The following is a 23,946-nucleotide window of genomic DNA, read 5'->3' as shown; positions in this document are numbered from 1 at the left end:
ATGCTCTTCAAACAAAACACACTCTACTGTTTATCCATAACACCTTTTCACCTCCCATATTTTAATCCCACCCTATTATTGCATTAATCATATGATCATAAGTTAGATGTCAGAATCCCTAATTTTTTACTATGATAAAAAAAAGATGTAGTGAGCAATAAATAACATTTCATATTCTCTCTCTTTGTTTCTCTCTCTCACTGTCTCAACAGAGATAATCGCTGGCTTCCAGTCTTGCCACCCATGTTCTTCTCTCACTCCAAAATCTCCCCCTAATATCCACCACCACCACTACCTCCACAATTCCACACTCAAACACACACCCACTGCGTGTGTTTGTGTGTGTGTGTGTTTTTTATCATTCCTTCCTTCCTCCACCACAATCCATGGCCTATGTGCCAGCAGATTCCATGTTCCGAAGCCACGACGACGTTCCACAAGATTTCCACGGTAAAAAAATCTGATCACCATTTTTTTTCCTCTTTCCAAAATTAGGGTTTTCGATTCATATGTAATAATTTGTGAATTAATTGCAGGCGTTCCGGATTTCCTGATGAGGAGATCCATGTCGTTCTCGGGCATGGATCGGGCCGAGGAGTTCCACGCTGACGACGAGGGCTCGGACGACGGCTCCCAGCTGCTGGGGGAGAAGAAGCGGAGGCTGAACTTGGAGCAAGTGAAGGCCCTAGAGAAGAGCTTCGAGCTCGGGAACAAGCTCGAGCCCGAACGCAAAATGCAGCTGGCTCGGGCCCTCGGCCTCCAGCCACGTCAGATCGCCATCTGGTTCCAAAACCGCCGGGCCCGGTGGAAGACAAAGCAGTTGGAGAAGGACTACGACGTTCTCAAGAGACAATTTGAAGCCCTCAAAGCCGACAACGACGTCCTCAAATCGCAAAACAAAAAGCTCCAAACCCAGGTAAATTAAATCATCATAATAGGGTTTTTGTGTATCCGATAGCTATTTAAATCATGAAATTTAAAAATTTTAAAAAAATTATGAGACTGACCAGAATTTGATCAAATGTTACTAGTATGATTTAAACCGTTATTGAAATTGAAAAAAAAATAATTTATGATTGACCAGAATTTGATCAAATGTTACTAGTATGATTTAAACCGTTATTGAAATTGAAAAAAAAATAATTTAAGATTGACCAGAATTTGATCAAAATTTATGATTTGAACAGTTATTGGGGTTAAAAGGCGGGGAGTCGGCCGCGGGGGCGATCAATTTGAACAAGGACAACGAGGGCTCGTGGAGCAACGGGAGCGACACGAGCTGCGAGGTCAACATTAAGACGTCCACGGCCACAGAAAGCGCAATGTACAATCAAAGAAACAAGCACGGCTCCATGTTTCCGCCGCCACAGACGCTGACGCAGCTCCTGCACGGCTCGGGGAGGCCGGAGCAGCACCAAAGTATGCCAGCGGCCAACGAGTGCTTCGGCACTATGTTTGCCGGCATCGAAGAAACGCAGGAATTCTGGCCATGGTCGGAACAACAGAATTTCCATTAATTATGAATAAAAAAGGAAAGAGAAATGGTGTCTTCTTCTTCTTCTTGTTCAATTTGCCTATAATGTGTTTTCTTCAAGATTACATTTTTTTTGTTTTCCCTTTTCTTGAAATTATTAATTAAACTTGCGATAGATATATTATTCCCACCCCACACTGTTTTTTTTTTTTTACTAATTCTTGAATGCATAGTTGATTTCCAGCTTTCTTTCAAGTCATAATTTTGATTAATTGATAAATTATGTGACATTAGATATATAAAACAAGAGAGATCCATGTTACATGCAAATATGAAAATGAGGCAGAGTGGGACTAGTAGTCTGGCAATGGGCCATGGTTTATGCATAAAAAAACAAGATTCCCAGCATTTCAACTTTCTAAATGTCCAATTCCATGGAGTCATCACTTTCTTTAACAGTATAAACAATTGTGTGATGGCAATTTTCATTGTAAAAAAGGAATTAAAAAAGGGTTTCTCTGAGAAGGTTCCTAGAAGATGCAGATATTCGATGGTGATGATCAAGAATATTAATTAAGGATAAACTAAAAAAAAGAAATGAATTTGTAATTAATTAATGTTTGTAGAAGGAAAGAAAAGAAAGGGAATCGAAATGAAGTACAAATTCCAAGAGGGAAGAAGCCAAAGAGATGGGAAAGGGAAGAAAACAGAAATAGGAGAGTTGCTTGGGAAATGGTAGTGTCCAATTATGATAAAAAGATGTGTCGTTTTATGATTAACATTGAGATTGCATCTCTCAACAAATTCAACACTCATGTGAATCCCCACGTTTGTACTGTACCATTTTCATTTTTTATTATATACTAAATAACATTGGTGATAAATATCTCTTATATTTTCCACTATAAATCAATTTAGATGTTGATTGTGTTTGTGTGTGACAAGAAAAGCATCTATCGAAACGAAATAATTAATCTCATGGAACTAGCTAGAGGTTTTTGGTGTGCTATTGCTTGTGTCATGTGTTGGATGCTATTTGGATTTTTTGGCTTTAGATTTTTAGTGAACTGCAAAATAGGTTTTCCAATGGTTGTATATATAACTATAATTGTGGCACCTCATGAAAAAATATTATCATAGAATTTCTGTAGAAAGACTAAATTTTGTTTGAGCTAGCTACTATTACATTGTTTTCGGATATGTATTGCAAGTGATCATACTTTACTTTTATTCCAATAAATTAAAGTTAAATATAAATCCTAACAACTAAGTAGTATACTCCGTATTATGTAGTAGAGTAACTAATAAAAAATCAAATAATAAAAGTAATTAGATAACTTAATTAGAACAAAATTCAACTAGCATACAAAAAATTACAAAATGAAAGTAAGAAACAAAGTTTGATAGACTGGATTACATTTAATAAAATGCCTTCCAACCTAAAATAAGAAAAAAGCAGTGTACGAAAATTTATATGTCGAATTATTGTTACCCAATAAATGTGGACTATCCCATTTAAGGTTCGTTTAAAGCCCAATATGTTACCTCAAATATAAAAAGCCCATTTTAGAAATTTGATAAGTTTAAAAGCTCTGCATATCATATATGGACCCAATACTGAATTAGTAACCTCTACAAAATCTTCAATCTTTAAACACATTACAGATGCATGTGACACAAATCTAATAATAATACATGAATATATTTCTGTCAATATTGGAGCCTACGCGGAAAAATAAGAATAAGCATTTTGTAAATAAAAACATACATACAAAAAAAATGGAAACCAACACATATCTCATTTTCTCATATCCCTTCTTCATTCGTACTATATAAACCGGCAAAATCAATCTTATGTATTGATCATTTGCTTTCTTTCTCAACTTCTTCGGTCAATCAACTTCAAAACTATGGACATACTATAACTTCAGGATGAAATCGCCTCAAGCATGAAGAGATAAGTTATAGCACTTGTAGACGAAACACATGCATGTTACAAAACACGTCATTTTTGCATCGATCATTTGTTTTCTTTCTCGATCTACTCTCTTATCAATCTACTGAAAAAATATCGATATATCTACTCTAATTTCATTGTGAAATCCTTTAAGTAAGAAGCCGTAACTTTCAAATGTATATATATGTCGTTTTTTTGGTTCAATGTTATGCATTACCGTGTGCGACATTATTCACTTGTGCTTGTAGCCCCGACGTAAGTAAATATACATACATACAAAATTAAAAAATGCAAGAAAAAAATCAAGTAAACTTCTGATCCAAATTTGAAACTATGCACTACATGATTGATATCACTCCTAAGTTTATATGTATTGAATCAATGTAAAAATTGTAAATCACCAAATGCTGCATTTAAAGCTTAAAACTACAAAGTCCTCATCATTTATACCAAATTTCCTGATTCAATACATTGAATTCAAACATTAATTCTCTTTTCCTTTTTTATGCTAAGCATTTGCAGACTCACAAATCACACAATTCACGCTCCAAATTCTAGAGATCCAGCTAATAAAGGGAAAATTATAAACTAAAGCAAATCAAAAGAAAGAAATACTCAATTATTTAATAAAAATCTCACAAAAAGATTACAACAAACAAAAGCAAATATATTTAGAAAAGAGTAAATTCTTGTCCAATAGGAGAAAAATCCCAGAAGAAAAAAGAAAAAAGGAAAAGATAAATTCTTTAGTTTTTGCCATTCTAATCAAATTTCAAACATATCACCACCCAATAGATTAGAAAGGGGCCCACGTGCTCCACCTTTCCACTAATCACATTCGAGCTTCACGCATTTTCCGTCACAGCTCGGTGAATTTCAACCTCCCTCAATCCACGTCCATTCTCTCACATCTTTTCACGCAAAATCGCACGTTTCTCTCTCCTCCATCCTTCCCTCTCTCTCTTCCAAACACACACTCCCACTAACACAATAGTTAACTTTGTTCTTTTGTTTAGCCTCGAGAACACCTCGTGTCCCAGCGTCTCCTATTTTTATTTGGTTAAAGAAAATCATGTTTTTTTCAGTGTTGAAAATGGGCTCGTTTCGCATTGCTGTTATTTTCTTGCTTTGAGAGTGTGAAATGCGATGAAAGGGAGGGGCTGTATCTGAAGTCTGAACTGTGAGAGATTGAATGCAGCATTTCGAAAAGGGATGCTTCGAATTTGCGCATTGATCTTTCGTATTTGCAATTCGTCGTTTTGCATGTTCAAATCTCTGCATAAATGATCCCAAAATTGCATTTTGAGACGCCGCGGGGAGTTTTCGTCACCTGGGCTTGAGTTTTCTCTCTTTTGATTCTTGAATATTTTTCAATAGAAATGCAATCTTTGTAATTTAATTAATGGAATTTTGTTAAAGCAAGTTTGAACGGTTTCTTTTTCTAATCCTTTGTCGTATACTGTTAGTTTGGTATCTTTGGATTAGGGAAGTCGCCCCGGTTTTAAGCCCACAAATACAGACTGGAAAAATTTCAAGGAAAAAAGAATCTTTCGGATGAGGGCAAAGTGATAAAAGTGGGATTTTGGTAGTCTGGAGGCTCATTCTGCACTTTTGGCATTTAAATTCTAGGGTTTGGAGGGAGGAAAAAAATGGGGCTAGTTCCTAAAGCTATGAATAAGGTTGATATGGATGTGGGAAACTCGAAGGCCAGGATGAGAAAAATTGTTAATGGTGATGGCGACGATGATGCTTCGGTAGGTAGCTGTTGGTTTAAATTTCGATTTTTTGGGCGCTGTTTGTCTGCAAGGACCAAAGTTGATAGCTCTGTTAGTGGCTCTGGCTCTGGCTCTAGCGTACAGTATGGTACGTTTGCTAAATCATCCTTTTCTATTCAAGAAATTTTGGGGAATTGATTCTGTTTGTGTTGTTGTTCTTTAGTACTATTAGACGTCCTTTGATGTGAATGTATGCTGTGGAGTTATCAATTTTGTGGTTTGGACAACTTGATTGGAGTTACAAATATAAATTTTAGTGTATCTGCTTATATGGTTGGATGTTAAGTTTGTGTTTATCCTTGTTACTGCATTTGCTATGTAGTTTTGTGTTAGATCTAGTTGTTTGCTTAAGTCGCGCTTGCTGGAAGAATGGCTGTTTGGGCTTGCTGATTTCTTGTTTGTATCTTTGATGGATATGCTGCTGTCTTGATGAAGTTGCCTCATAAGTTTTTTTAGCGTGTATGCAGCGTTTCTCGTTGCTTTATGATGTACGTTGTTGGAACTGGTTCTTTGGTTTTACACACATTACTTAGGGTACATAGAAATAGATCACATACGAGTTACACGTGGTTGATGATTTTGTTTTGATTTGTTTCTGTTTCAATAACGGAATGAGAGTGTTGGGGAAACTAATTTAAGGTGTGTGACGCGTGTCAGCTGTACTAGTTGTGTTACGCTGTAGATGATCCTTTGAAATAACATCTTGGCAGCATTCCTACTAGGTGAAACTTTCGCTGACCTCCATGTGGCTTTTTGGTGTAACAGTTGATTGGTTCTTTGGTCTACAATACTACTTAGGGAACATAGATTAAGTACGAGTTACACGTGGTTGCTGATTTTGTTTTGATTTGTTTCTGTTTCTAGATCGGAATTAGTGGTGGGGAAACTAATTTAATGCGCGTGACGCGAGTCAACTATACTAGTTGTATCGTTGGGGAAACTAATTTAAGGCGTGTGACGCGTGTCTGCTATTCTAGTTATACTACGCCTAAAGGGAAATGATGAAACTTGTAGTTGTACTACTAGGTTAAACTTGTGCTGAGCTCCACGTGGCTTTTACATGTAACGGTTGCATCTCCTGTCTGTGCATGGTTCATGGTGGTTTATTAGTATTTTTTATATATGTTAGAACCTAATATGAGAAACTATAATTATAGAATCTCTCGGGAAATGGAATTATGGAAATGAATCAATTTTTTTTGACAAAAATGTTAATCAACTTGTTTGAACTGAGCTTGTGAACTATTGGGTGTTGATAAGTACTAACATCTTTGCATTTTTAACTTGGATTTGAACTCATCTATTCTTGTTACTTTTGAGCACCAGCGGAAAGTAAATCTACAAATGAGACAAGTAGAGACCAACCAGTTGTTCCGGTAGTATCATCTTCAGCAACAAGCAATGCTGAAAGCGTTCCATCAACTCCCAAAATAGAAGAGGAACTGAAAATATCTTCTCAGCTACGAAAGTTCACTTACAATGAGCTTAAGCTGGCCACAAGGAGTTTCAGGCCCGACAGTCTCCTTGGGGAGGGTGGCTTTGGCTGCGTTTTCAAGGGTTGGGTCAATGAGAATGGAAACACGCCTGTTAAGCCCGGTACAGGGCTTACTGTGGCTGTCAAAACTCTTAATCATGACGGACTTCAAGGCCATAAAGAGTGGCTAGTACGAGACTACTTCCCTTTATCTTATTTCTTCAATTTCAGAGACTCGAGCTTCTTATTCACATTTCATTCACATGGTTCTATAATAATGCAGGCTGAAATAAATTATCTCGGTGAGCTCATCCATCCAAATTTGGTTACATTGATTGGCTATTGCATAGAGGATGACCAAAGGCTCCTCGTCTACGAATTCATGGCAAGGGGCAGCTTGGAAAATCACTTATTCAAGAGTAGGTATCTTTATTCCATATACAATGAATGTGGTTTCAATATTTGTGGTTTAGTCATGCTCAAATAGTTTCTGTGCAGATTGTAGCTTTAAGTGTGAAATCTAATTCAAGAATTTGCTTGCTTTTGTTAATGATTGTTTGCAAGCATGTGTTACTTATGCCTGTGGTTTTCATTGTTCTTTATTTTCAATTTTATGTTTGTGATGCACTTATCAATTGCACTTCTTCTGATGTATAGGATCCTTGCCTCTTCCTTGGGCTATAAGAATGAAGATAGCACTAAATGCAGCAAAGGGCCTTGCTTTTCTTCATGAAGAAGCAGAGAGACCTGTTATATATAGGGATTTCAAAACCTCAAACATTCTGCTAGATGTGGTATGATGTCTTAAATCTTTCAAGATCATGGAATCCTATCCTTAGCTTTCTCAATTTTCTAAACTTCCCTCTATTACTGTTGATCAAGGAGTACAATGCAAAGCTTTCTGATTTCGGACTTGCCAAAGATGGGCCTGAGGGAGACAAGACGCATGTGTCAACCCGTGTGATGGGAACATATGGCTATGCTGCACCGGAGTATGTAATGACTGGTAACTTCTTCCTCCTCTTGCTGCGTGAATTGTTCATGTGTGTGATAATGGTTTCTCAGACACTGTCTCGTTGCTCAGGTCATCTCACTGCAAAGAGTGATGTGTATAGCTTCGGAGTGGTCTTGCTGGAGCTGTTGACGGGGAGGAGATCCATGGACAAGAGCAGACCTCCCGGCGAGCACAACTTGGTGGAATGGTCGAGGCCTTACCTCGACGAGAGGAGGCGGTTCTACAGGCTGATTGATCCTCGTCTGGAGGGGTGCTTCTCTGTTAAAGGCGCGCAGAAAACTGTGCAGCTGGCTGCTCGCTGCCTCAGCCGGGATGCCAAGATTAGACCTGCGATGAGCGAGATAGTTTTAGCTCTGGAGCCGCTGCCAGCTCTCAAGGACATGGCGTGCTCCTCGTCCTATTTTCAGGCGATGAACAATGCCCGTGGTAGCGTGACCATGAATGCAAGAACTGGAGGTAGATTGCAGACGAGAAACGGGCAGCAGCCGACGAGGAGCCCATCCATGCCTAACAGGTATTACGGCTCGCCATATCAAGAAATCACGCCTCTGCGATCTCCGTTAGCTAACAAGCCCTGATCGGAGTTGTCTCGTCGCGTTGCTGTTCATTCTTCTCCAAGATCATCATCTCCTTCTGGTTGAGAGATTGCTTTTTATTTTATTACCATGTAGAGAGATGAGACATTCGTTGATATGGAGGCTCTTTTTTCACCTTGCTCATAACTGTTGAGATGTTGAGATGAGTAAGCTAAAAACATAGAGAGATGGTTGTGCAGTTACTGTGTTTGAACATGAAGAAGAATGGCATTTTGGCCAAACTCATTTTCTATTTTGAACTATCTTTAATATTGAGTATACTATTTATTTCACTTGTCTGGATTGTTTAAATGCAAATTAAATATCCAAATATCTTAGAACATTCATCAATGTTATAATGCAGGAAATGGAGAAAGAGACTAATGCTGCATCTCTCCACTTTTATTAGTACAAAAGTTTCAACAAACGAACATAGCCTCATCATTTCTTTGTGGTAAACACAAACACCATACGATGATCATAAATCTGTCCAGGATTCACAATCTGTGAAGGAAAATTAGGATGATTGACGGAATCCGGAAACCCCTGAGTCTCCAAACACAAGGCAGCATGAGACTGGTATACGAACCCGCCCTTCCCCTTCACATTGTCGATGAAGTTGCCTGTGTACAGCTGCACGCCCGGGGCATTGGCTGACACCTTCATCACTCTCCCTGACTTCTTGTTGTAGACCACAGCCACCGGCTTCATCTTCAGCCCCTTGTAGTCATCCACCACATAGTTGATGTCGTACCCCCTCGACCCTTTGGGGAGGTCCTTGATGGGGCCTTTTATCACACGGGGCTTGAGGAAATCGTAAGGAGTCTTCTTCACTGAGGCGATTTCTCCCGTTGGGATGAGCCCCTGGTCGACTGGTGTGATGTGGGACGCGAATATCTGCAGCGAGTCAGAGAGGATGCTCCCACTGTTGTGGTTACCGAGGTTCCAGTAGGCGTGCTGGGCTAGGTTTATCGGGGTAGCCTTGTTTAGAGCTTTCGCCTTCATTTTCACAACCAGGGTGTAAGGGGCCACTAGAGCATAGGTTACCGAGGCCAGAACAGAACCGGGGAAACCTGTTAAAACAAATTTAAGGTTTCAGAGCAAGCCACAAACTTGTACAAATAAGGGCAACATTCTTGATCATTGCTAATTTCATAACATACCTTCTTCTCCATCAACACTGTGATATGTTAGTGTAATGTAAGGAGATCGGCCATACTTAACGTGCTTCTTCACCTTCCACACGACTTGGCTGAACCCTTTCGACCCACCTAAACACAGACAATGGCATTAAGGTTAGGGACAACACATTGATCAAAGGTGACATTTAACTCAAAGCTCATATTTAAGTCCTTTTTTATTGAATAAATCATGAGGAGAAGATGAAATGATCATCACCATGGAGCATGTTCTTCCCCTCATTCGCTTCAAGCTTGTATACGGTCCCGTTTAGAGTAAATTTAGCACCAGCAATGCGGTTAGCTACTCTTCCCACAATGGCTCCAAAGTGACCGGTATCATTCTGCAGCCAATTGTTCAGTAACACAACTTATATAAAAGTAAAACACAGACAAAGAACAAGATTTGTAAGGTTTTAGTCTCTAGATGCCATAGCCATAGCTGTTGCCTCGGCTAAAAGGTTGAACACATCATCAATCGCAACAAATGGAGATAAAGAAGTTATTTTTACCCAAAATTAAACATAAATTAACAAAGGATTAGTTATTTTGTAGACCTTATCCATCCATTTACTCCTTTGGTTCAAATGTCCTTTTCCTACTATCAAGTAGTAAGACATAAAGCCGAAGACTTTGATGACTTGAGGCATTCAAGATCAAATATGACCACACAAAAAAACAAACAAATAATAAACTAATAATGATGATAAATCAAGATTCAAGATTTCACAGAAACCATGAGCCTAGAAAGCTCAGAAAGTAAATAATATCTAAAAACATGAGAGAGGTAGATTCACCATACCTTAAATTCTTCCGCAGTATCATAGCCCAGCACAATATCACCCAACTTTCCTATAAAAACAAGAAAAAAGTTTGAATCTTTGAGGCAAATAAACCAAGAAAAGAAAGCATTCTCAGACAAGAAAAAAAAAAGACCATGTTTGTCGGGAAGAACAAGAGAGGCGATTCTTGCACCGTAGTTGGTGACCTTGAGAGAGAAATCGCCTTTCTTGATCTCATACATTGCGAGCCCACCATTTTTTGAGGCATTTGCGAGATTCCCAAATGCCAAAAACAAGAAACAGAGAAGTATAGACATGTTGGTATGGTTGTATTGTATTGCACAGCTTCTAGCTCTGGCCTTTACCCTTTTGTAGGAATGAGTACACTTAATTTATGTTTACTAGTCATACATGGAGTGATTAGCATGTTGCTAATATATTAAACCTCGGATTATTATAACCCGACAAAAGTGGAGATCAATTAAAGTCAGCTAATCCTTCATATATACATATATATAAATCTTTTTTTATTAATTTTGTAATCAAGAAATGGCAGCTAAGTTTGACTTGTACTCCTTATTCTTTAAATGGTTAAAAATAAAACAATTTTCTTTTTTAGTTATCCAATTAATAATGAAATGTTTCCTAAAAAAGAAGTAATATCATTTCTACATTTTCATCTCTCTTACTTTATTCTTTTTTTATTAATTTATAAAATAACACTAAATAAAATTTCATACCAAAAATTAAATATTTTATTTTTAATAAAACGGATGAAGTATGAGTTTAGCATTTAAGAGATGCATTAATGTGATTATGCTTTTATCTCCCATAATTCATGATGTGGTGAAACGTACATGAGACCACCTCAAAGAGATAATTGCATTTTATCTTCAGAAAGAAATGTTGTTATTCATTTCATTTTGGATAAATTATCAAAAAAGAATCATAAATCTTAGTCAAATTCTAATGTGTCCCACGACTTTCAAAACCGATAGTAAAAGTTACGAATTTTAAAAAATAAATCTCAATTTTCCCATGAGCAAAATGCTTATTGAAACATCTATAGTTCAATGCTTAGCGAAATTAATTTTAAAAGTACTTTAAATTGATTAAAAATGAATATTTTTTTTGAAATATAAACAATATTGTTGCATATGGAATTACATCGAAAATGGAGATGAAATAGTTGGAGCTAAATTAATAAATAGAAAAATGATTGCATTTTGGATGTATTATGATAGTGCACATGTGCTATTGGAGAGTGGACTCTGTATATACGGATATCGATATTTAGGGTATCCGCAGTGGTGCGGATGTCTCGTCGGATATTCTCGCGGACTTCTCAAAAACACCTCCTATCATGTATAAGGACTTCCACTGCACTGCCACGTCATAAGGACATCCCGTTGCACAGTGGTGGACATCCCCAAGGACATCCCGACGGACTTCCCACAATAATAAAAATTCAAAAATTCACCAAATTAAACAATTTATGGAATTAAAATTTCGGCACAAATACGGAGAAATTGCAACCATTTTATTCAAAAAAAACATACATAGTACAAAAAAACATACATAATTATTAAAAAAAATTACATAGTTAAAAAAAACCGTCGTCTCACTCCTCGGATTCCTCGCCGCCAATACCCTCGTCGTCCCCGCCGGTAGTCCCCTCATCGCCACTCTTCGCCATGTCTCCCAACCCCAAATCGCGCCGCATACTGTTGATGATATCCTTCAGCGACGACTTGTAATGGCGATCGGTCGATGTCCGCCATTCAACCATTGCACGTAACAGAGTTTCATATTGCGCTACGCGGGCGAGTGAGGGGAGCTCGGGATCGTTTTGGGTAGGAGCTGCCGATTGGGCCTCGGTGGACCCGCTGGCGCTTCCAATCGCCATCCGCGCCGCGGACTTTTGCCCCACCGGGCGACGGTGGCGGGCCGACGATGAAGGTGTCGAGAACTCTGCCTCGGCGGGGGGGGGGGGGAGTTCGTGGGAACCAGCACTACTATTGTACTCCCCGGAAGCGCTGATCTTCGTCCGCTTCGGCCAGCCAGATTCAACACCCGCAGTAAACTTGGCCGAAGTCTGCACCACAAGATATACATCCCAATATTTTAATTCCCCGAAGCCCGCCGCAGCGTATTTGAACTGATGGTGAGACAGAAGCTTCACATCCTCGGCAGACATGCCCTGGTTTCCGAGCGGAGGTTGTTTGTGTAAATGCCGGCGAATCGGCTGAGATGCTTCTTCAGCCGCTCCCACTGTTTTCGGCATTGCTCTCCGTTGTGAGGCTTCCCCTCTGGCGGTTTGAATTGGAGGTAACTTTGGCTAATGCGCCCCCACATCCTGTCGATATGCTGGTTAGCCCCGATATATGGATCCTCCACTATACTGATCCACGCCTTCGCAAGCGCGATACACTCCTCTGTGCTCCAGACGGTCCCCTTTTTCCCGCTGGATCCCTCCCCCGCCTCACCATCGTACCCCGCCGCAGGCGAGGTAGTGCCCCGTCCCCTGCCCCTCCCTCTCCATGTCTTCCCCCTCCTCTCTATCGCCGTTGGTGCGTCTGTGGGAGAATCCCGGATAGGAGATAGCCCCAACTCCTCCATCGAGAACATCTCGATGCCAGTGAACTGAGTCTCGAGAGGAGTACTCGGGGGGTTGTCCGTCGACAGTAAATCCATATAGGGGCAATAAACATTGTCCACCGGTGATTGGGGGACCCCCTGCATACTCCCCCCGCAGCGACAGGCGAGTCCTGCATCATCCCCAACATCATCATCCCGGGCATCTGGGGCGGCATCATCCCCGGCATTCCGTGCATCATCCCCGGCATTGGGGTAATTCCGGCACTCACCCCGGGCATTTGGGGCATCATCTCATACCAAGGCGGGTACATGTTGTAGTACCCGAGCATCATCCCCGCCATTCCGGACATCGTGGCGGACATTGGGGTACTTCCGCCAATGGGAAAGATCGGTCCCTGTGACTCGCTCGTGGCGGGGGAATCACTATCGTGGTGCTCTATTTATCTTCGAAAGAAAAGTCTTTAGAGAGAGAGAGAGATTCTCGTTAATACAAGTGGGGAGAATGAAATGAAATTCAACGGGCCGTATTTATAGAATTTTAGAAAAAAAATAATAAAATAATCAGGAAGTCCGTGGGGTCAACGCAATGGCGGACGTCCCGGGAACGCCGCGGAACTCCGATGTCCGCAGCGGACGTCTGTATCCGCGTCACCTTTGCACAATGGCGGACGTCCGGCACGCCGGTCGAACGTCCGCCGGGACGGGTGCTATTGCGGATGCTCTTAGGGTAAGTAGAATATTTATGATTCTTTGGTTTCTTCAAAAATATGAAAAACAATTGTATATAATAATGCAATAACGACTTTATGCTTTTCAGTTTCCACTAAGGCCTGCAACCTTGTTTGGAAGTCTTCTCTGCTTATACTTTTTTAACCTTTGGCCAAGTCTGTATTGAAATGTGCTACATTCAAATTCTTGAAGCATTCCTAAATCTTTGTGTTGATATTATCACTTTTTTCTGAGTTGATGAATTCATAAATGATCTGTATATCTTATTGGGTTGTTTCATTATAAGTTGATAATTGATTAGTCTAAAAAAGTTTTTTTTTGCACATAAAAGGCTAGTCAACGTTAATATTTTCATGTCGTTTTTATACATATAACAAAACTTTCCACATCGTATAAACTACCTTATAAAATAGTGTAAGTTGATAGGATAATTAAGATCTCTGACTTTGATAAGAGAGTTTTAATAGCTAGGAAATATATACATCTACCCCAATTATAACTCCCTAGGTTAATCCCTTTTGCTTAGTTTATGGAGGAATGCGTGCAAGCTAAACTAAAGCATTGGTCTAATAATATGTTAGTATTCAATTAATTTTTAAATTGCAGTTTGAGTTGTTTTAAAGAGAAGAAGAAATACGTGCTTAGCTTTTATTGGAACTTATTATAGTAAAAAACTAGCAGCCAAGCTTCTAGATCACTATAGCATTATAATTATAAAATACCACAGTATGAACCGGTGGATATGTCAATTACGCCAGCATATCGAATTTTAGGCTAATTGGTACTCCATGTTAATCTGATTGAAATTTGATCGTGTTAGAAATTCCAATCCTAACTCTAAATTAATATTTGAATTTTGGTGGCTTAACAGGATCATCGGAATAAAGGCCAAATATAACATAAATTTACTAGTAGTTCATGTACTTTATTATATTTTGATATTTGATGAATCCGCGAATTTCTGATGTTAGTAAATGCTGGTAGAGAATAAAGACTACGACACAATGAATTTACGTGGTTCGATTTACTGAAGTAAATCTACGTCCACGGGAAGAAGGGAAGGCAAGATTGTATTGCTTGATCTGGGATTACAGCTTACAACACAGACTTGCTATATGATATTTTATCTCTAGAGAGCTTAACCCCCGTCTATCAGATCTAAGTTCTATTTATATATTGAACTAAGATCGTGGCTTGCATCACCACCCTAAGTCGTGGATGTCGTGCAGGTCATGGCCTAAGATCGTGGATGTAGCGTAGGTCATGGCCTACGATCGTGGCCTGAGTTGACACCACGTGGTAGTGGGTGTGTTGGAAGTTGTGGAAATCCTGTATGGGTCCACTAACTCCTTGTTCGGTCGAATACTGAGACCGAACTGCTTTGGTTGCCGATCTGAGAGTAGAGCTTGATGCCGACCTGAGAGCAGAGCTTGATTGGTTGGCTTTTACCGAGCTGTAGGCTGAGGCCGAACTCTTTGGTAATGCCGAACTCATACTCTTCCTTGGGCTTTGGGCTGATGGGCCGTTGGTTGCCGATCTGAGAGTAGAGCTTGATGCCGACCTGAGAGCAGAGCTTGATTGGTTGGCTTTTACCGAGCTGTAGGCTGAGGCCGAACTCTTTGGTAATGCCGAACTCATACTCTTCCTTGGGCTTTGGGCTGATGGGCCGTCATTGCTGTTGGGCTTGTTTAGTACGCACCCCATCACTACCCCCCCCGAAGGGCGAAGTGAATCACTTCGGCGAAGTGAGTCACTTCGGCATTCTGGATAAAGGCAAGGGGGAGGCTGATGTCAGGGGACGTGCCTTGCACGTGACTGCATTAAATGCGACAGTAAAATCCGGCCGTTGAATCCTGAAAAGGTGGGATTCGAAACGGTGCGACGATTTTGAAGTCTTCGCCGAATCTGATAAATACCTCCTTTCTTCATCATTGAAGCACTTTTGCGACTGCTTCTTCTGCACTCTCTCTTTTTTGCGAAAATTCTCTCTCCGCTTTCAAGAATTTCTTCAGACTTTCTTCACCTTCAAAAAGTAAGAAAAATGTCTTCTTCTTCTTCTTCGGAGTCGGGTAGCGGTAGGAGAGGCGGTAAGGGGTCTTCTGGCCGGAAAGAGTCCGGGGAGAAGACCGTAGAGTATTTCCATAGTATTTTGAGTAAGGATACTGTGATATCCCTACCCGAAAAATACTTTTTTCCTGGGGGGAAGGCGGTGGTACCTGACGGTGATCATAGGGCTGACTCCCCGCCGGAGGGTTACGCCACCGTGTACGAGGCCTGCTTAGAATGCGGGCTTCGTTTCCCCCTCCCTTCTGCCTTTATAGATTTACTAGATTTTTTTCAGCTTCCTTTAGGCCAGGTGACTCCGAACTCTTGGAGGCACTTGTCGGCCTTCGCTGCCGAACTCCGTAAGTTAGGAAGGGATTTGTCTTTGAAGGCGATCCTTAAATTCTTTCAATTTAAGAGGAAGGGGTCTTGGTTTTACTTGATCCCTGTACAGCCCTTTAGGGCCTTTTGTAAAACGAAGTGGCCGAAGTGGCAAAACCGCTTCTTCTACTATGATAGGACCGCGGCTCCTAGTTTTCCCTGGAGAGGGCCGAAGTCCGTTATCCGTCATCCTCGGCCTGAACCGTTGGACGAGCTCGATGGCGAGCTCAACAAGATTCCCATAGTTAGGAAACAATACACGGAGTCTGAGCTCGTCAAGGGCGACGTCGTGTTCGACATCTCGTCTTCGGACGAAGAGGCCGAGGGTGAGGATTTCTCTTTATCTTTATGCTCTACTGCTTTAACGAAGAAAATCTGACTTTGTTGTTTTTTGACAGTGAACTTGCTGAATAAGGCTATCCGAAAGTCCTCCGAGCTTGTGGAGCCGGAGAGGCAGAGAGCCCCTCGCTCGGCGTCTGAAGCCGAGAAGAATCCGAAGAGGCAAAAAACCTCTTCTTCGGATCCGAAAGAGCCGGAGCCGTGTTCGGCTAAAGGGAAGGGGAAATTTCATGAGTCCCCAAGAGTGCCGGGGAAAGACCTGGTCATCTCCGAGGTGGTTGCAGACATCCCGGAACACGTCCCTGAGCCTTTTCAATGGCCGACGAATTTTGTGGAGGTAAGCTTTCTGACTTGGCTTCTTTTCCACATTTTTTGATGGCCATTCTGTTGAGTTTTTTCCTTGTTCATCTTCAGAGAGCCAAGCTCGTCTCCGTGGAGCTCTCCAAAGCATCCCACGACTACGAGGAGATACAGAAGAAGTTGCATCTTGCTCGTAGTCTGGCCGAACAGGCTGAGGCCAAATTTGAGAGGGCCCGAGCTGCTAGGATCTCGGCTCAGGATGAAGCCCGGTCAGCCAAAAACCAGCTCATCATCCTGCAAGAGCAGACGAAGCACCGGGAGGCTCAGAAGGAGGCTGCCGCCGTGGCTGCCCAGGGGGAGGCTCTCCGTGTTTACACGGAGAAACTCTTTTTGAGCGGCCAGTTCTCGGCCTTTGTCGGTAGTCTGGTAAGGCTAATTACCGATAAGGGCGAGCAGGGGGCCGACGTCGTGCTGCCTCTGTACAGCCGAGAGATAGCAGCTCGGCTTCAGAATCTGCCGCTCCTTGAGGAGCTCGCTTCATCCTCGGTCCTGCTTTCTGCAGACCGAGTCCGGAGTTGTCGAGCTGATCGGGACGAGAACCTGGAGGCTATCTTTGCCTCCGTGGGACCCGTTTCACCCGCTTCGACTTACAACGGAGAGGGTGAGGCCGAGCCGCTGGAGCAGGAGGCCGAAGTCGAGCGGGCCGGGCATCCGGAGAAGGAAGCCGATCAGGAGGCGGAGGCGAGGCCGGCAGGATGCGAGGCCGAGGCTGAGGTAGCTCAGGAGAAAGAAGCTGAACCAGACCGAGGAGCCGGAGACGAAGCTGGCGGAGTATGATTTCGTCTCCCTTCTCTTAGTCTAGTTTCTTCCTTGTAAAATGGCCTTGAAGCCCTCCTAGTGTAAAAAAATTTTCCTTGTGAATGAAAAATTCTCTACACTTGTCTTCGTATAGCTTTTCGTACTCGCCTTTATTCCTGTTGTATTTTACTATCTGTTCGGTACAGCTGCCGAACTAATATAGCTGCTTTGTACTCAAGGAGATGGAGATACTTCACTGGAAACGGCTGTACTCTTCGGCTTTAGACGAAGCTGAGAAAAGAGCTATAGCCGATCAGACGAAGAATGACGAGCTTCTGGCTCGTTTAGTGAAGCTGGAGGCCGATAATAAGGACTTAGAGTCCGATAAGAAGGATCTGGAGGCCGAGCTGAATACGACCATTGCTGAGAGGACTGCGTACGAGGATTACATCCGTGTGCGCGGGGGAGTGACCATATCAGATGTTCAGAGTCGAGTTGACAAACTGTGGGAGGAATATCATGTACTCCGGAGGAACAATGCGCTGGAGAGCTCGGCTTGCCAACAAGTTGTGAAATCATTACGGCGCTGGGCTTCTCGGTACGACATCATTCTTTCCCGGCGTCCCTCAATCGAGAGATTCCTTAGGCATTTCCCGCCAACAGATGCTCGCACTCCAGATCAAGCCTCTGGTTCCCTTGTTCAAAATCCTACTCCAAGTCAACAACGAACTCCGGAACAGCCGGAAACGTCAAGACGAGAACGGGCTCAGGAGCAACCGGAATCGTCAAGACAGGGACGGACTGAAATTCGCCGAGGAGTTGTGACTATGAGCGAGCAAGATCAGCAGATGCTTATTGCAGAGACTCTTCATCGCCGAGGGGTTAGAGCTTCTGGGGCTCGCGGAAGAGGTGTTGGGTCGAGGATAGCATCTCGTCGACCTGCTTATTCTTCATCTGCTCGGAACAACCGAACTCGGCTTCCAGAGGATTTTGCAGATAGGTGGCTTAACTTTAGCAACCGAGGACAGTAGAATAGTCCTTTGTAATGGCGTAATGCCTTCTCGTAGGGGAGCTGAATTGTCTGCCGAACGAGATTTAATAAATGAAATTTTTTCCTTTCGCTTTTATCACTGCTTACTTACAGTTCTGCGAAACAATTTCATCGTGCTCGTCATCGGTCTTATGAAGTGAGCTTCTTTGATCGGACTCGTATTTGGACTTTGAAGTAAGCTTCTTTGACCGGACTCGTCTTTGATCTTATGAAGGAAACTTCTTTGACCGGACTTGGTTTGTGTTCTAATTTGGCGATTTTTGTCGCCGGGATCGAACTTTCCCTTGTCCTAATTCGGCGAGTTTTATCGCGTGGATCGGACTTTCCCAGTTAACCGAAGTGGTCTTATGCAGTAAACCTCTTTGACTAGACATGGTCGTCCTCGGTCTTATGAGGTAAACTTCTTTGACCGAACTTGGTCGTCCTAATTCGGCGAGGTTTATCGCGTGGATCGGACTTTCCCTTATTGCAGTTCGTTTCAGACGAAGTGCTTATTTCTTAAGCCGAATTGTGGTCTTGTATCTCCCTGAGAAGCTTGGACTCACAATCGTTGGCTTATTGCAGTTCGTTTCAGACGAAGTGCTTGTTAAGCTGAATTGTGGTCTTGTATCCTCCTTGGAAGCTTGGACTCACAGTCGTTGGCTTGTTGCAGTTCGTTTCAGACGGACTGCTTGTTAAGCTGAATTGTGGTCTTGTATCCTCCTTAGAAGCTTGGACTCACAATCGTTGGCTTATTGCAGTTCGTTTCAGACGAACTGCTTGTTTAAGCTGAATTGTGGTCTTGTATCCTCTTTAGAAGCTTTGACTCACAATCGTTGGCTTGTATATGTTCTAAGAAGGGGATCAGCCTTCGAAGAACAAGATACCTCAGTAACATTTGTAAGAGACGACACGCACATAGACAGACAAAACGCATATAGACAAATAAAAAGCACATAGAGACAAAAACGCACATAGCCTTAGGACCGAACTAGACACAAGACTGACAGACCGGACTGTCTCTTACAAATGGAACTTTTTGAGGTTGGAAACGTACCATGTTCGGGGTACTTGTGCTCCTGACCCGTGAGTCAATTTGTAAGACCCTTTGCCGAGGACTTCTGACACCCGATATGGACCTTCCCATGTGGGTTCGAGTTCGCCCAGCTTTTCTGCTCGGCTTACTTCGTTGTTTCTCAAGACGAGATCTCCCACTTGAAATTGCAGCTTTTTCACCCTTTGGTTATAATACCGGGCTACTTGCTCCTTGTACTTGGCTGCTTTTATGCAGGCCAATTCTCTTCTTTCTTCGGCCAGATCTAGTTCGGCTCTCAGTCCATCCTCATTCAGTTCTGCTGAGAAATTAAGAGTTCGGGAACTGGGTATGCCGATCTCAACCGGAATCAAGGCTTCAGTGCAGTACACCATCGAGTTCGGCTCCGGTGTGACTTCGGTCATTTCGCCTGCCTCTGACTCCGGCTGCTTTGATTGCTATGCTTGATGGTGCCGATCTGATTGCTCGGCACTTTTAAGCGCAATCTGCAAACACTTGCTCTTTTTTGATCACCTCGGATGACCGCTATCCCTCCTTTAGTGGAGAAGGTGTTCGGCGAGGATGCCTCTGATCGCTATGACCGGGCTTCTTTTTGTCTTCTCTAGATGACCATGTGGTCGTGGGTTCGATTCCCACAGACGGCGCCAGTGATGAATCCGCGAATTTCTGATGTTAGTAAATGCTGGTAGAGAATAAAGACTACGACACAATGAATTTACGTGGTTCGATTTACTGAAGTAAATCTACGTCCACGGGAAGAAGGGAAGGCAAGATTGTATTGCTTGATCTGGGATTACAGCTTACAACACAGACTTGCTATATGATATTTTATCTCTAGAGAGCTTAACCCCCGTCTATCAGATCTAAGTTCTATTTATATATTGAACTAAGATCGTGGCTTGCATCACCACCCTAAGTCGTGGATGTCGTGTAGGTCATGGCCTAAGATCGTGGATGTAGCGTAGGTCATGGCCTACGATCGTGGCCTGAGTTGACACCACGTGGTAGTGGGTGTGTTGGAAGTTGTGGAAATCCTGTATGGGTCCACTAACTCCTTGTTCGGTCGAATACTGAGACCGAACTGCTTTGGTTGCCGATCTGAGAGTAGAGCTTGATGCCGACCTGAGAGCAGAGCTTGATTGGTTGGCTTTTACCGAGCTGTAGGCTGAGGCCGAACTCTTTGGTAATGCCGAACTCATACTCTTCCTTGGGCTTTGGGCTGATGGGCCGTTGGTTGCCGATCTGAGAGTAGAGCTTGATGCCGACCTGAGAGCAGAGCTTGATTGGTTGGCTTTTACCGAGCTGTAGGCTGAGGCCGAACTCTTTGGTAATGCCGAACTCATACTCTTCCTTGGGCTTTGGGCTGATGGGCCGTTGGTTGCCGATCTGAGAGTAGAGCTTGATGCCGACCTGAGAGCAGAGCTTGATTGGTTGGCTTTTACCGAGCTGTAGGCTGAGGCCGAACTCTTTGGTAATGCCGAACTCATACTCTTCCTTGGGCTTTGGGCTGATGGGCCGTTGGTTGCCGATCTGAGAGTAGAGCTTGATGCCGACCTGAGAGCAGAGCTTGATTGGTTGGCTTTTACCGAGCTGTAGGCTGAGGCCGAACTCTTTGGTAATGCCGAACTCATACTCTTCCTTGGGCTTTGGGCTGATGGGCCGTCATTGCTGTTGGGCTTGTTTAGTACGCACCCCATCAATATTATTAAATATCAATTTCTTAAATCTCATATTTTTTTAGTTGGGGATGGAATTAGCAGGCAGCAGCCGCCTATTTCCTAATGATTCTTCATTTGGTAGACATAATTAATTCCAATCTGACATTATTGTCATTTGTCAGCTTAATGCCTGCGCAAATAATACAATATAATTAGAGGAAAAGTCAACCACTGCAGATCGATAATTTTGTATAAATTGGAGCATAATTATGAATATGATACTCATTAAGAAGTACTATAAACTCCATGGCACACATTAATCATAGAATTCTCCTCATTTCAGTAATCTGTTGGCTACAGTGTGCTATATCAGTAAGTCTTATCTCTTACTACAAATCAATGAAACATACAATAATTCTATTTCATTTAATTTGCACGAATGCAGTTGCAGAATTCTCTCCCTGCAGGAAACTGGGCAAACCACGGCGGCGACATCTTCAACAACAGATACGCAGAGGGGGAGAAGAAGATCAGCCCTTCGACCGCGCCCCGCCTCCGTCTCAAGTGGAAGTTCAACGCGGGACACGACATAACAGCCACGCCTGCGGTCTATAACGGTGTCGTATATTTCCCCACCTGGGACGGTCACATTTTCGCTGTGAGACAACTTGACGGCTCCCTTGTTTGGAAGAAGAATCTGCACAACTTAACCGGACTTAATCCCACCACCTTTAACTCCACCATCTTGCTAGCTCGAGCCAACCCCACCGTAGCTGGCGACAAACTCATCGTCGCCATTTATGGCCCGGCTTATGTTGTCGCTGTCCGGAGGGCTACAGGAGAACTCGTGTGGAAACGACAGCTCGACAAGCACCCTGCCTCTCTTATAACCATGTCTGGCACTTACTACAACAGGTACATCGGTTCGGAATTCTTGTCATCATCTAATTAATTACCGTAAATTTGCTATAATGTTATTAATTCTTGACATATTTCTTTATTGTAGGTAAATATATTAAAACTGAAACCGTTTTTCCTTTTGGGTTATCCTATTAAAAAAACAATACATTTACTAAAATGGAAACAACACAATATATATACTTTATCATCTCTTTATTAACTCACAAAACAACGCTGTTTTTTGTCTGCATTTAGTTATTAAAGCTCAATATCCTAATCTAATTCATATATCTTCGTCTCGTAGAGCTTTCTACGTGGGCGTTTCATCACTAGAAGAAGCTTCCAGCATCGAAAACTGCTGCACGTTTCGAGGAAGCTTCGCGAAGCTAGACATCAAGACCGGAACGGTTCTATGGCAAACTTATATGCTTCCGGACAACAACGGAAGACGAGGAGACTACGCTGGAGCTGCAATATGGGGCAGCAGCCCCTCCATTGATGAACGACGAAACCATGTCTACATCGCCACCGGGAATCTCTACTCCGTCCCTCAGAGTGTCGAAGACTGCCAAGTAAACCAAGGTAATCAGACTGTTCCGACCCAACCAGACCAATGCATCGCCCCCGACATCCACTATGACTCGATCCTAGCCCTCGACTTAGGTTCGGGCCGGATCAGGTGGTTCAGACAGCTCGGAGGATACGACGTGTGGTTCCTCGCATGCAACGATCCTTCCATCCCGAACTGCCCCCAGGGCCCCAACCCGGACGCAGATTTTGGGGAAGCGCCAATGATGCTCACTGTAAACACCAACGGCACTAGAAAGGACATGGTCGTTGCGGTCCAGAAAAGCGGGTATGCGTGGGCACTCGACCGGGGAAACGGAAACTTACTCTGGTCTACTGTAAGAAATCACCTGTCTCTGTTATTTTCTGATGTGGGATGAGTTTGCACTACAATAGTTTAATTTCAAATTTTTATGTTTTTGTTCACTGACGTGAGATGAGTTTGCACCCAACAGTTTAATTTCAAAATTTTAAATTTTGTTTTCTGATGTGGTATAAGTTTGCAACCCGACAGTTTAATTTCAAAATTTAATATCGTTGCAGGAAGCTGGACCGGGAGGAATTGGTGGAGGAGGGATATGGGGAGCGGCTACGGACACGAGGAGGGTTTACACCAATATCGCCAACAGCAATCAGCAGAATTTCACGCTTGTGCCGTCAAAGAATGTGACGACAGGGGGCGGGTGGGTTGCGATGGAGGCCGGGAGGGGGAAGGTGTTGTGGTCAACTGCGCTTCCGGATAAGGCCTCTGCTAGTGGTCCTGTCACTATCGCGAACGGTGTGATGTTTGCTGGCTCCACTTATGGGACGGGGCCGGTTTACGCTGTAGATGCTGCATCCGGTGAAATATTGTGGTCGTACGTTACGGGAGCCTCCGTGTACGGGGGCTTCGCGGTGAGCCAGGGATGTGCTTTTGTAGGCCACGGTTATCGTAGGATTCCGTCCTTCACTGCAGGATCGTTTCTGTTCGCCTTCTGCATAAACTGAGCTCCCATGTTACTAATAATGCAACCAAATAGTATAATAAAACTTTCAGCCTGAATATTCATACTAGTTTTCTCTTCGTACTTAAATTTTTTGGGGCTTATTTATCCCACAAAAAGTTGATATGGTGCATAGAGTAGTGTTTGTGCAATTTCATAAAGAGTAAGCCAAAATGTGAGTGAGCAAAAAAGAGAAAATGAGTGAAGAATGTTGGGAGAAAACATAAAGAGAGTTTGTGAAAGAGGATTGGAGAGAAGACAAAATTGTAAATTCATCCTAAAAAGAGATTGTATAAGCTCAAAAATGCCTCAATAAACAGGAGCTTGGACCACAAA

General features: G+C 42.7%; 4 protein-coding genes across 4 annotated transcripts; 3 read left to right on the top strand and 1 right to left on the bottom strand.

Annotated features, from left to right (window-relative positions):
- On the top strand, positions 1 to 1,664 carry LOC121769398 (homeobox-leucine zipper protein ATHB-13-like). The gene is made up of 3 exons (XM_042166195.1): positions 1 to 450; positions 537 to 916; positions 1,188 to 1,664. Exons 1-3 carry the CDS (start codon positions 387 to 389, stop codon positions 1,515 to 1,517), a joined length of 774 nt encoding a protein of 257 aa, XP_042022129.1. The 5' UTR covers positions 1 to 386; the 3' UTR covers positions 1,518 to 1,664.
- A 2,680-nt stretch (positions 1,665 to 4,344) lies between these two features.
- LOC121768117 (serine/threonine-protein kinase PBL34-like) lies at positions 4,345 to 8,565 on the top strand. The gene is made up of 6 exons (XM_042164492.1): positions 4,345 to 5,294; positions 6,533 to 6,870; positions 6,964 to 7,099; positions 7,338 to 7,474; positions 7,563 to 7,686; positions 7,765 to 8,565. The coding sequence occupies exons 1-6, from the start codon at positions 5,081 to 5,083 to the stop codon at positions 8,271 to 8,273; spliced, it is 1,458 nt and encodes a 485-aa protein (XP_042020426.1). The 5' UTR covers positions 4,345 to 5,080; the 3' UTR covers positions 8,274 to 8,565.
- Positions 8,566 to 8,573: 8 nt separating this feature from the next.
- LOC121768119 (galactose mutarotase-like) lies at positions 8,574 to 10,660 on the bottom strand. The gene is made up of 5 exons (XM_042164493.1): positions 10,385 to 10,660; positions 10,251 to 10,300; positions 9,669 to 9,792; positions 9,434 to 9,541; positions 8,574 to 9,343 (listed from the first exon to the last, which is right to left on the bottom strand). The coding sequence occupies exons 1-5, from the start codon at positions 10,545 to 10,547 to the stop codon at positions 8,712 to 8,714; spliced, it is 1,077 nt and encodes a 358-aa protein (XP_042020427.1). The 5' UTR covers positions 10,548 to 10,660; the 3' UTR covers positions 8,574 to 8,711.
- A 10,801-nt stretch (positions 10,661 to 21,461) lies between these two features.
- Positions 21,462 to 23,729, top strand: LOC121768802 (polyvinylalcohol dehydrogenase-like). The gene is made up of 4 exons (XM_042165357.1): positions 21,462 to 21,532; positions 21,606 to 22,075; positions 22,365 to 22,965; positions 23,171 to 23,729. The coding sequence occupies exons 1-4, from the start codon at positions 21,467 to 21,469 to the stop codon at positions 23,612 to 23,614; spliced, it is 1,581 nt and encodes a 526-aa protein (XP_042021291.1). The 5' UTR covers positions 21,462 to 21,466; the 3' UTR covers positions 23,615 to 23,729.
- The last annotated feature ends 217 nt before the right edge of the window (positions 23,730 to 23,946 follow it).

Source organism: Salvia splendens, chromosome 15, assembly GCF_004379255.2.
Source record: "Salvia splendens isolate huo1 chromosome 15, SspV2, whole genome shotgun sequence".
In the NCBI taxonomy this organism is placed as follows: domain Eukaryota; kingdom Viridiplantae; phylum Streptophyta; class Magnoliopsida; order Lamiales; family Lamiaceae; genus Salvia; species Salvia splendens.
The sequence above is the reverse complement of the archived record's forward strand: the minus strand, read 5'-3'. Positions and strand labels throughout refer to the sequence as shown.

Excerpts from the sequence above, each read along its gene's own strand:
- LOC121768119 (XM_042164493.1), bottom strand. The coding sequence starts at position 10,547 with ATGTCTATACTTCTCTGTTTCTTGTTTTTGGCATTTGGGAATCTCGCA. Across the intron at positions 9,793-10,250 it reads ATACTGCGGAAGAATTTAAG|AATGATACCGGTCACTTTGG; the intron begins GTATGGTGAATC and ends AATTGGCTGCAG. Across the intron at positions 9,344-9,433 it reads CAGTGTTGATGGAGAAGAAG|GTTTCCCCGGTTCTGTTCTG; the intron begins GTATGTTATGAA and ends TTGTTTTAACAG.
- LOC121768117 (XM_042164492.1), top strand. The coding sequence starts at position 5,081 with ATGGGGCTAGTTCCTAAAGCTATGAATAAGGTTGATATGGATGTGGGA. Across the intron at positions 7,100-7,337 it reads GGAAAATCACTTATTCAAGA|GATCCTTGCCTCTTCCTTGG; the intron begins GTAGGTATCTTT and ends TCTGATGTATAG. Across the intron at positions 7,475-7,562 it reads CAAACATTCTGCTAGATGTG|GAGTACAATGCAAAGCTTTC; the intron begins GTATGATGTCTT and ends CTGTTGATCAAG.
- LOC121769398 (XM_042166195.1), top strand. The coding sequence starts at position 387 with ATGGCCTATGTGCCAGCAGATTCCATGTTCCGAAGCCACGACGACGTT. Across the intron at positions 451-536 it reads CGTTCCACAAGATTTCCACG|GCGTTCCGGATTTCCTGATG; the intron begins GTAAAAAAATCT and ends AATTAATTGCAG. Across the intron at positions 917-1,187 it reads ACAAAAAGCTCCAAACCCAG|TTATTGGGGTTAAAAGGCGG; the intron begins GTAAATTAAATC and ends TGATTTGAACAG.
- LOC121768802 (XM_042165357.1), top strand. The coding sequence starts at position 21,467 with ATGGCACACATTAATCATAGAATTCTCCTCATTTCAGTAATCTGTTGG. Across the intron at positions 22,076-22,364 it reads TCTGGCACTTACTACAACAG|AGCTTTCTACGTGGGCGTTT; the intron begins GTACATCGGTTC and ends TTCGTCTCGTAG. Across the intron at positions 22,966-23,170 it reads GAAACTTACTCTGGTCTACT|GAAGCTGGACCGGGAGGAAT; the intron begins GTAAGAAATCAC and ends ATATCGTTGCAG.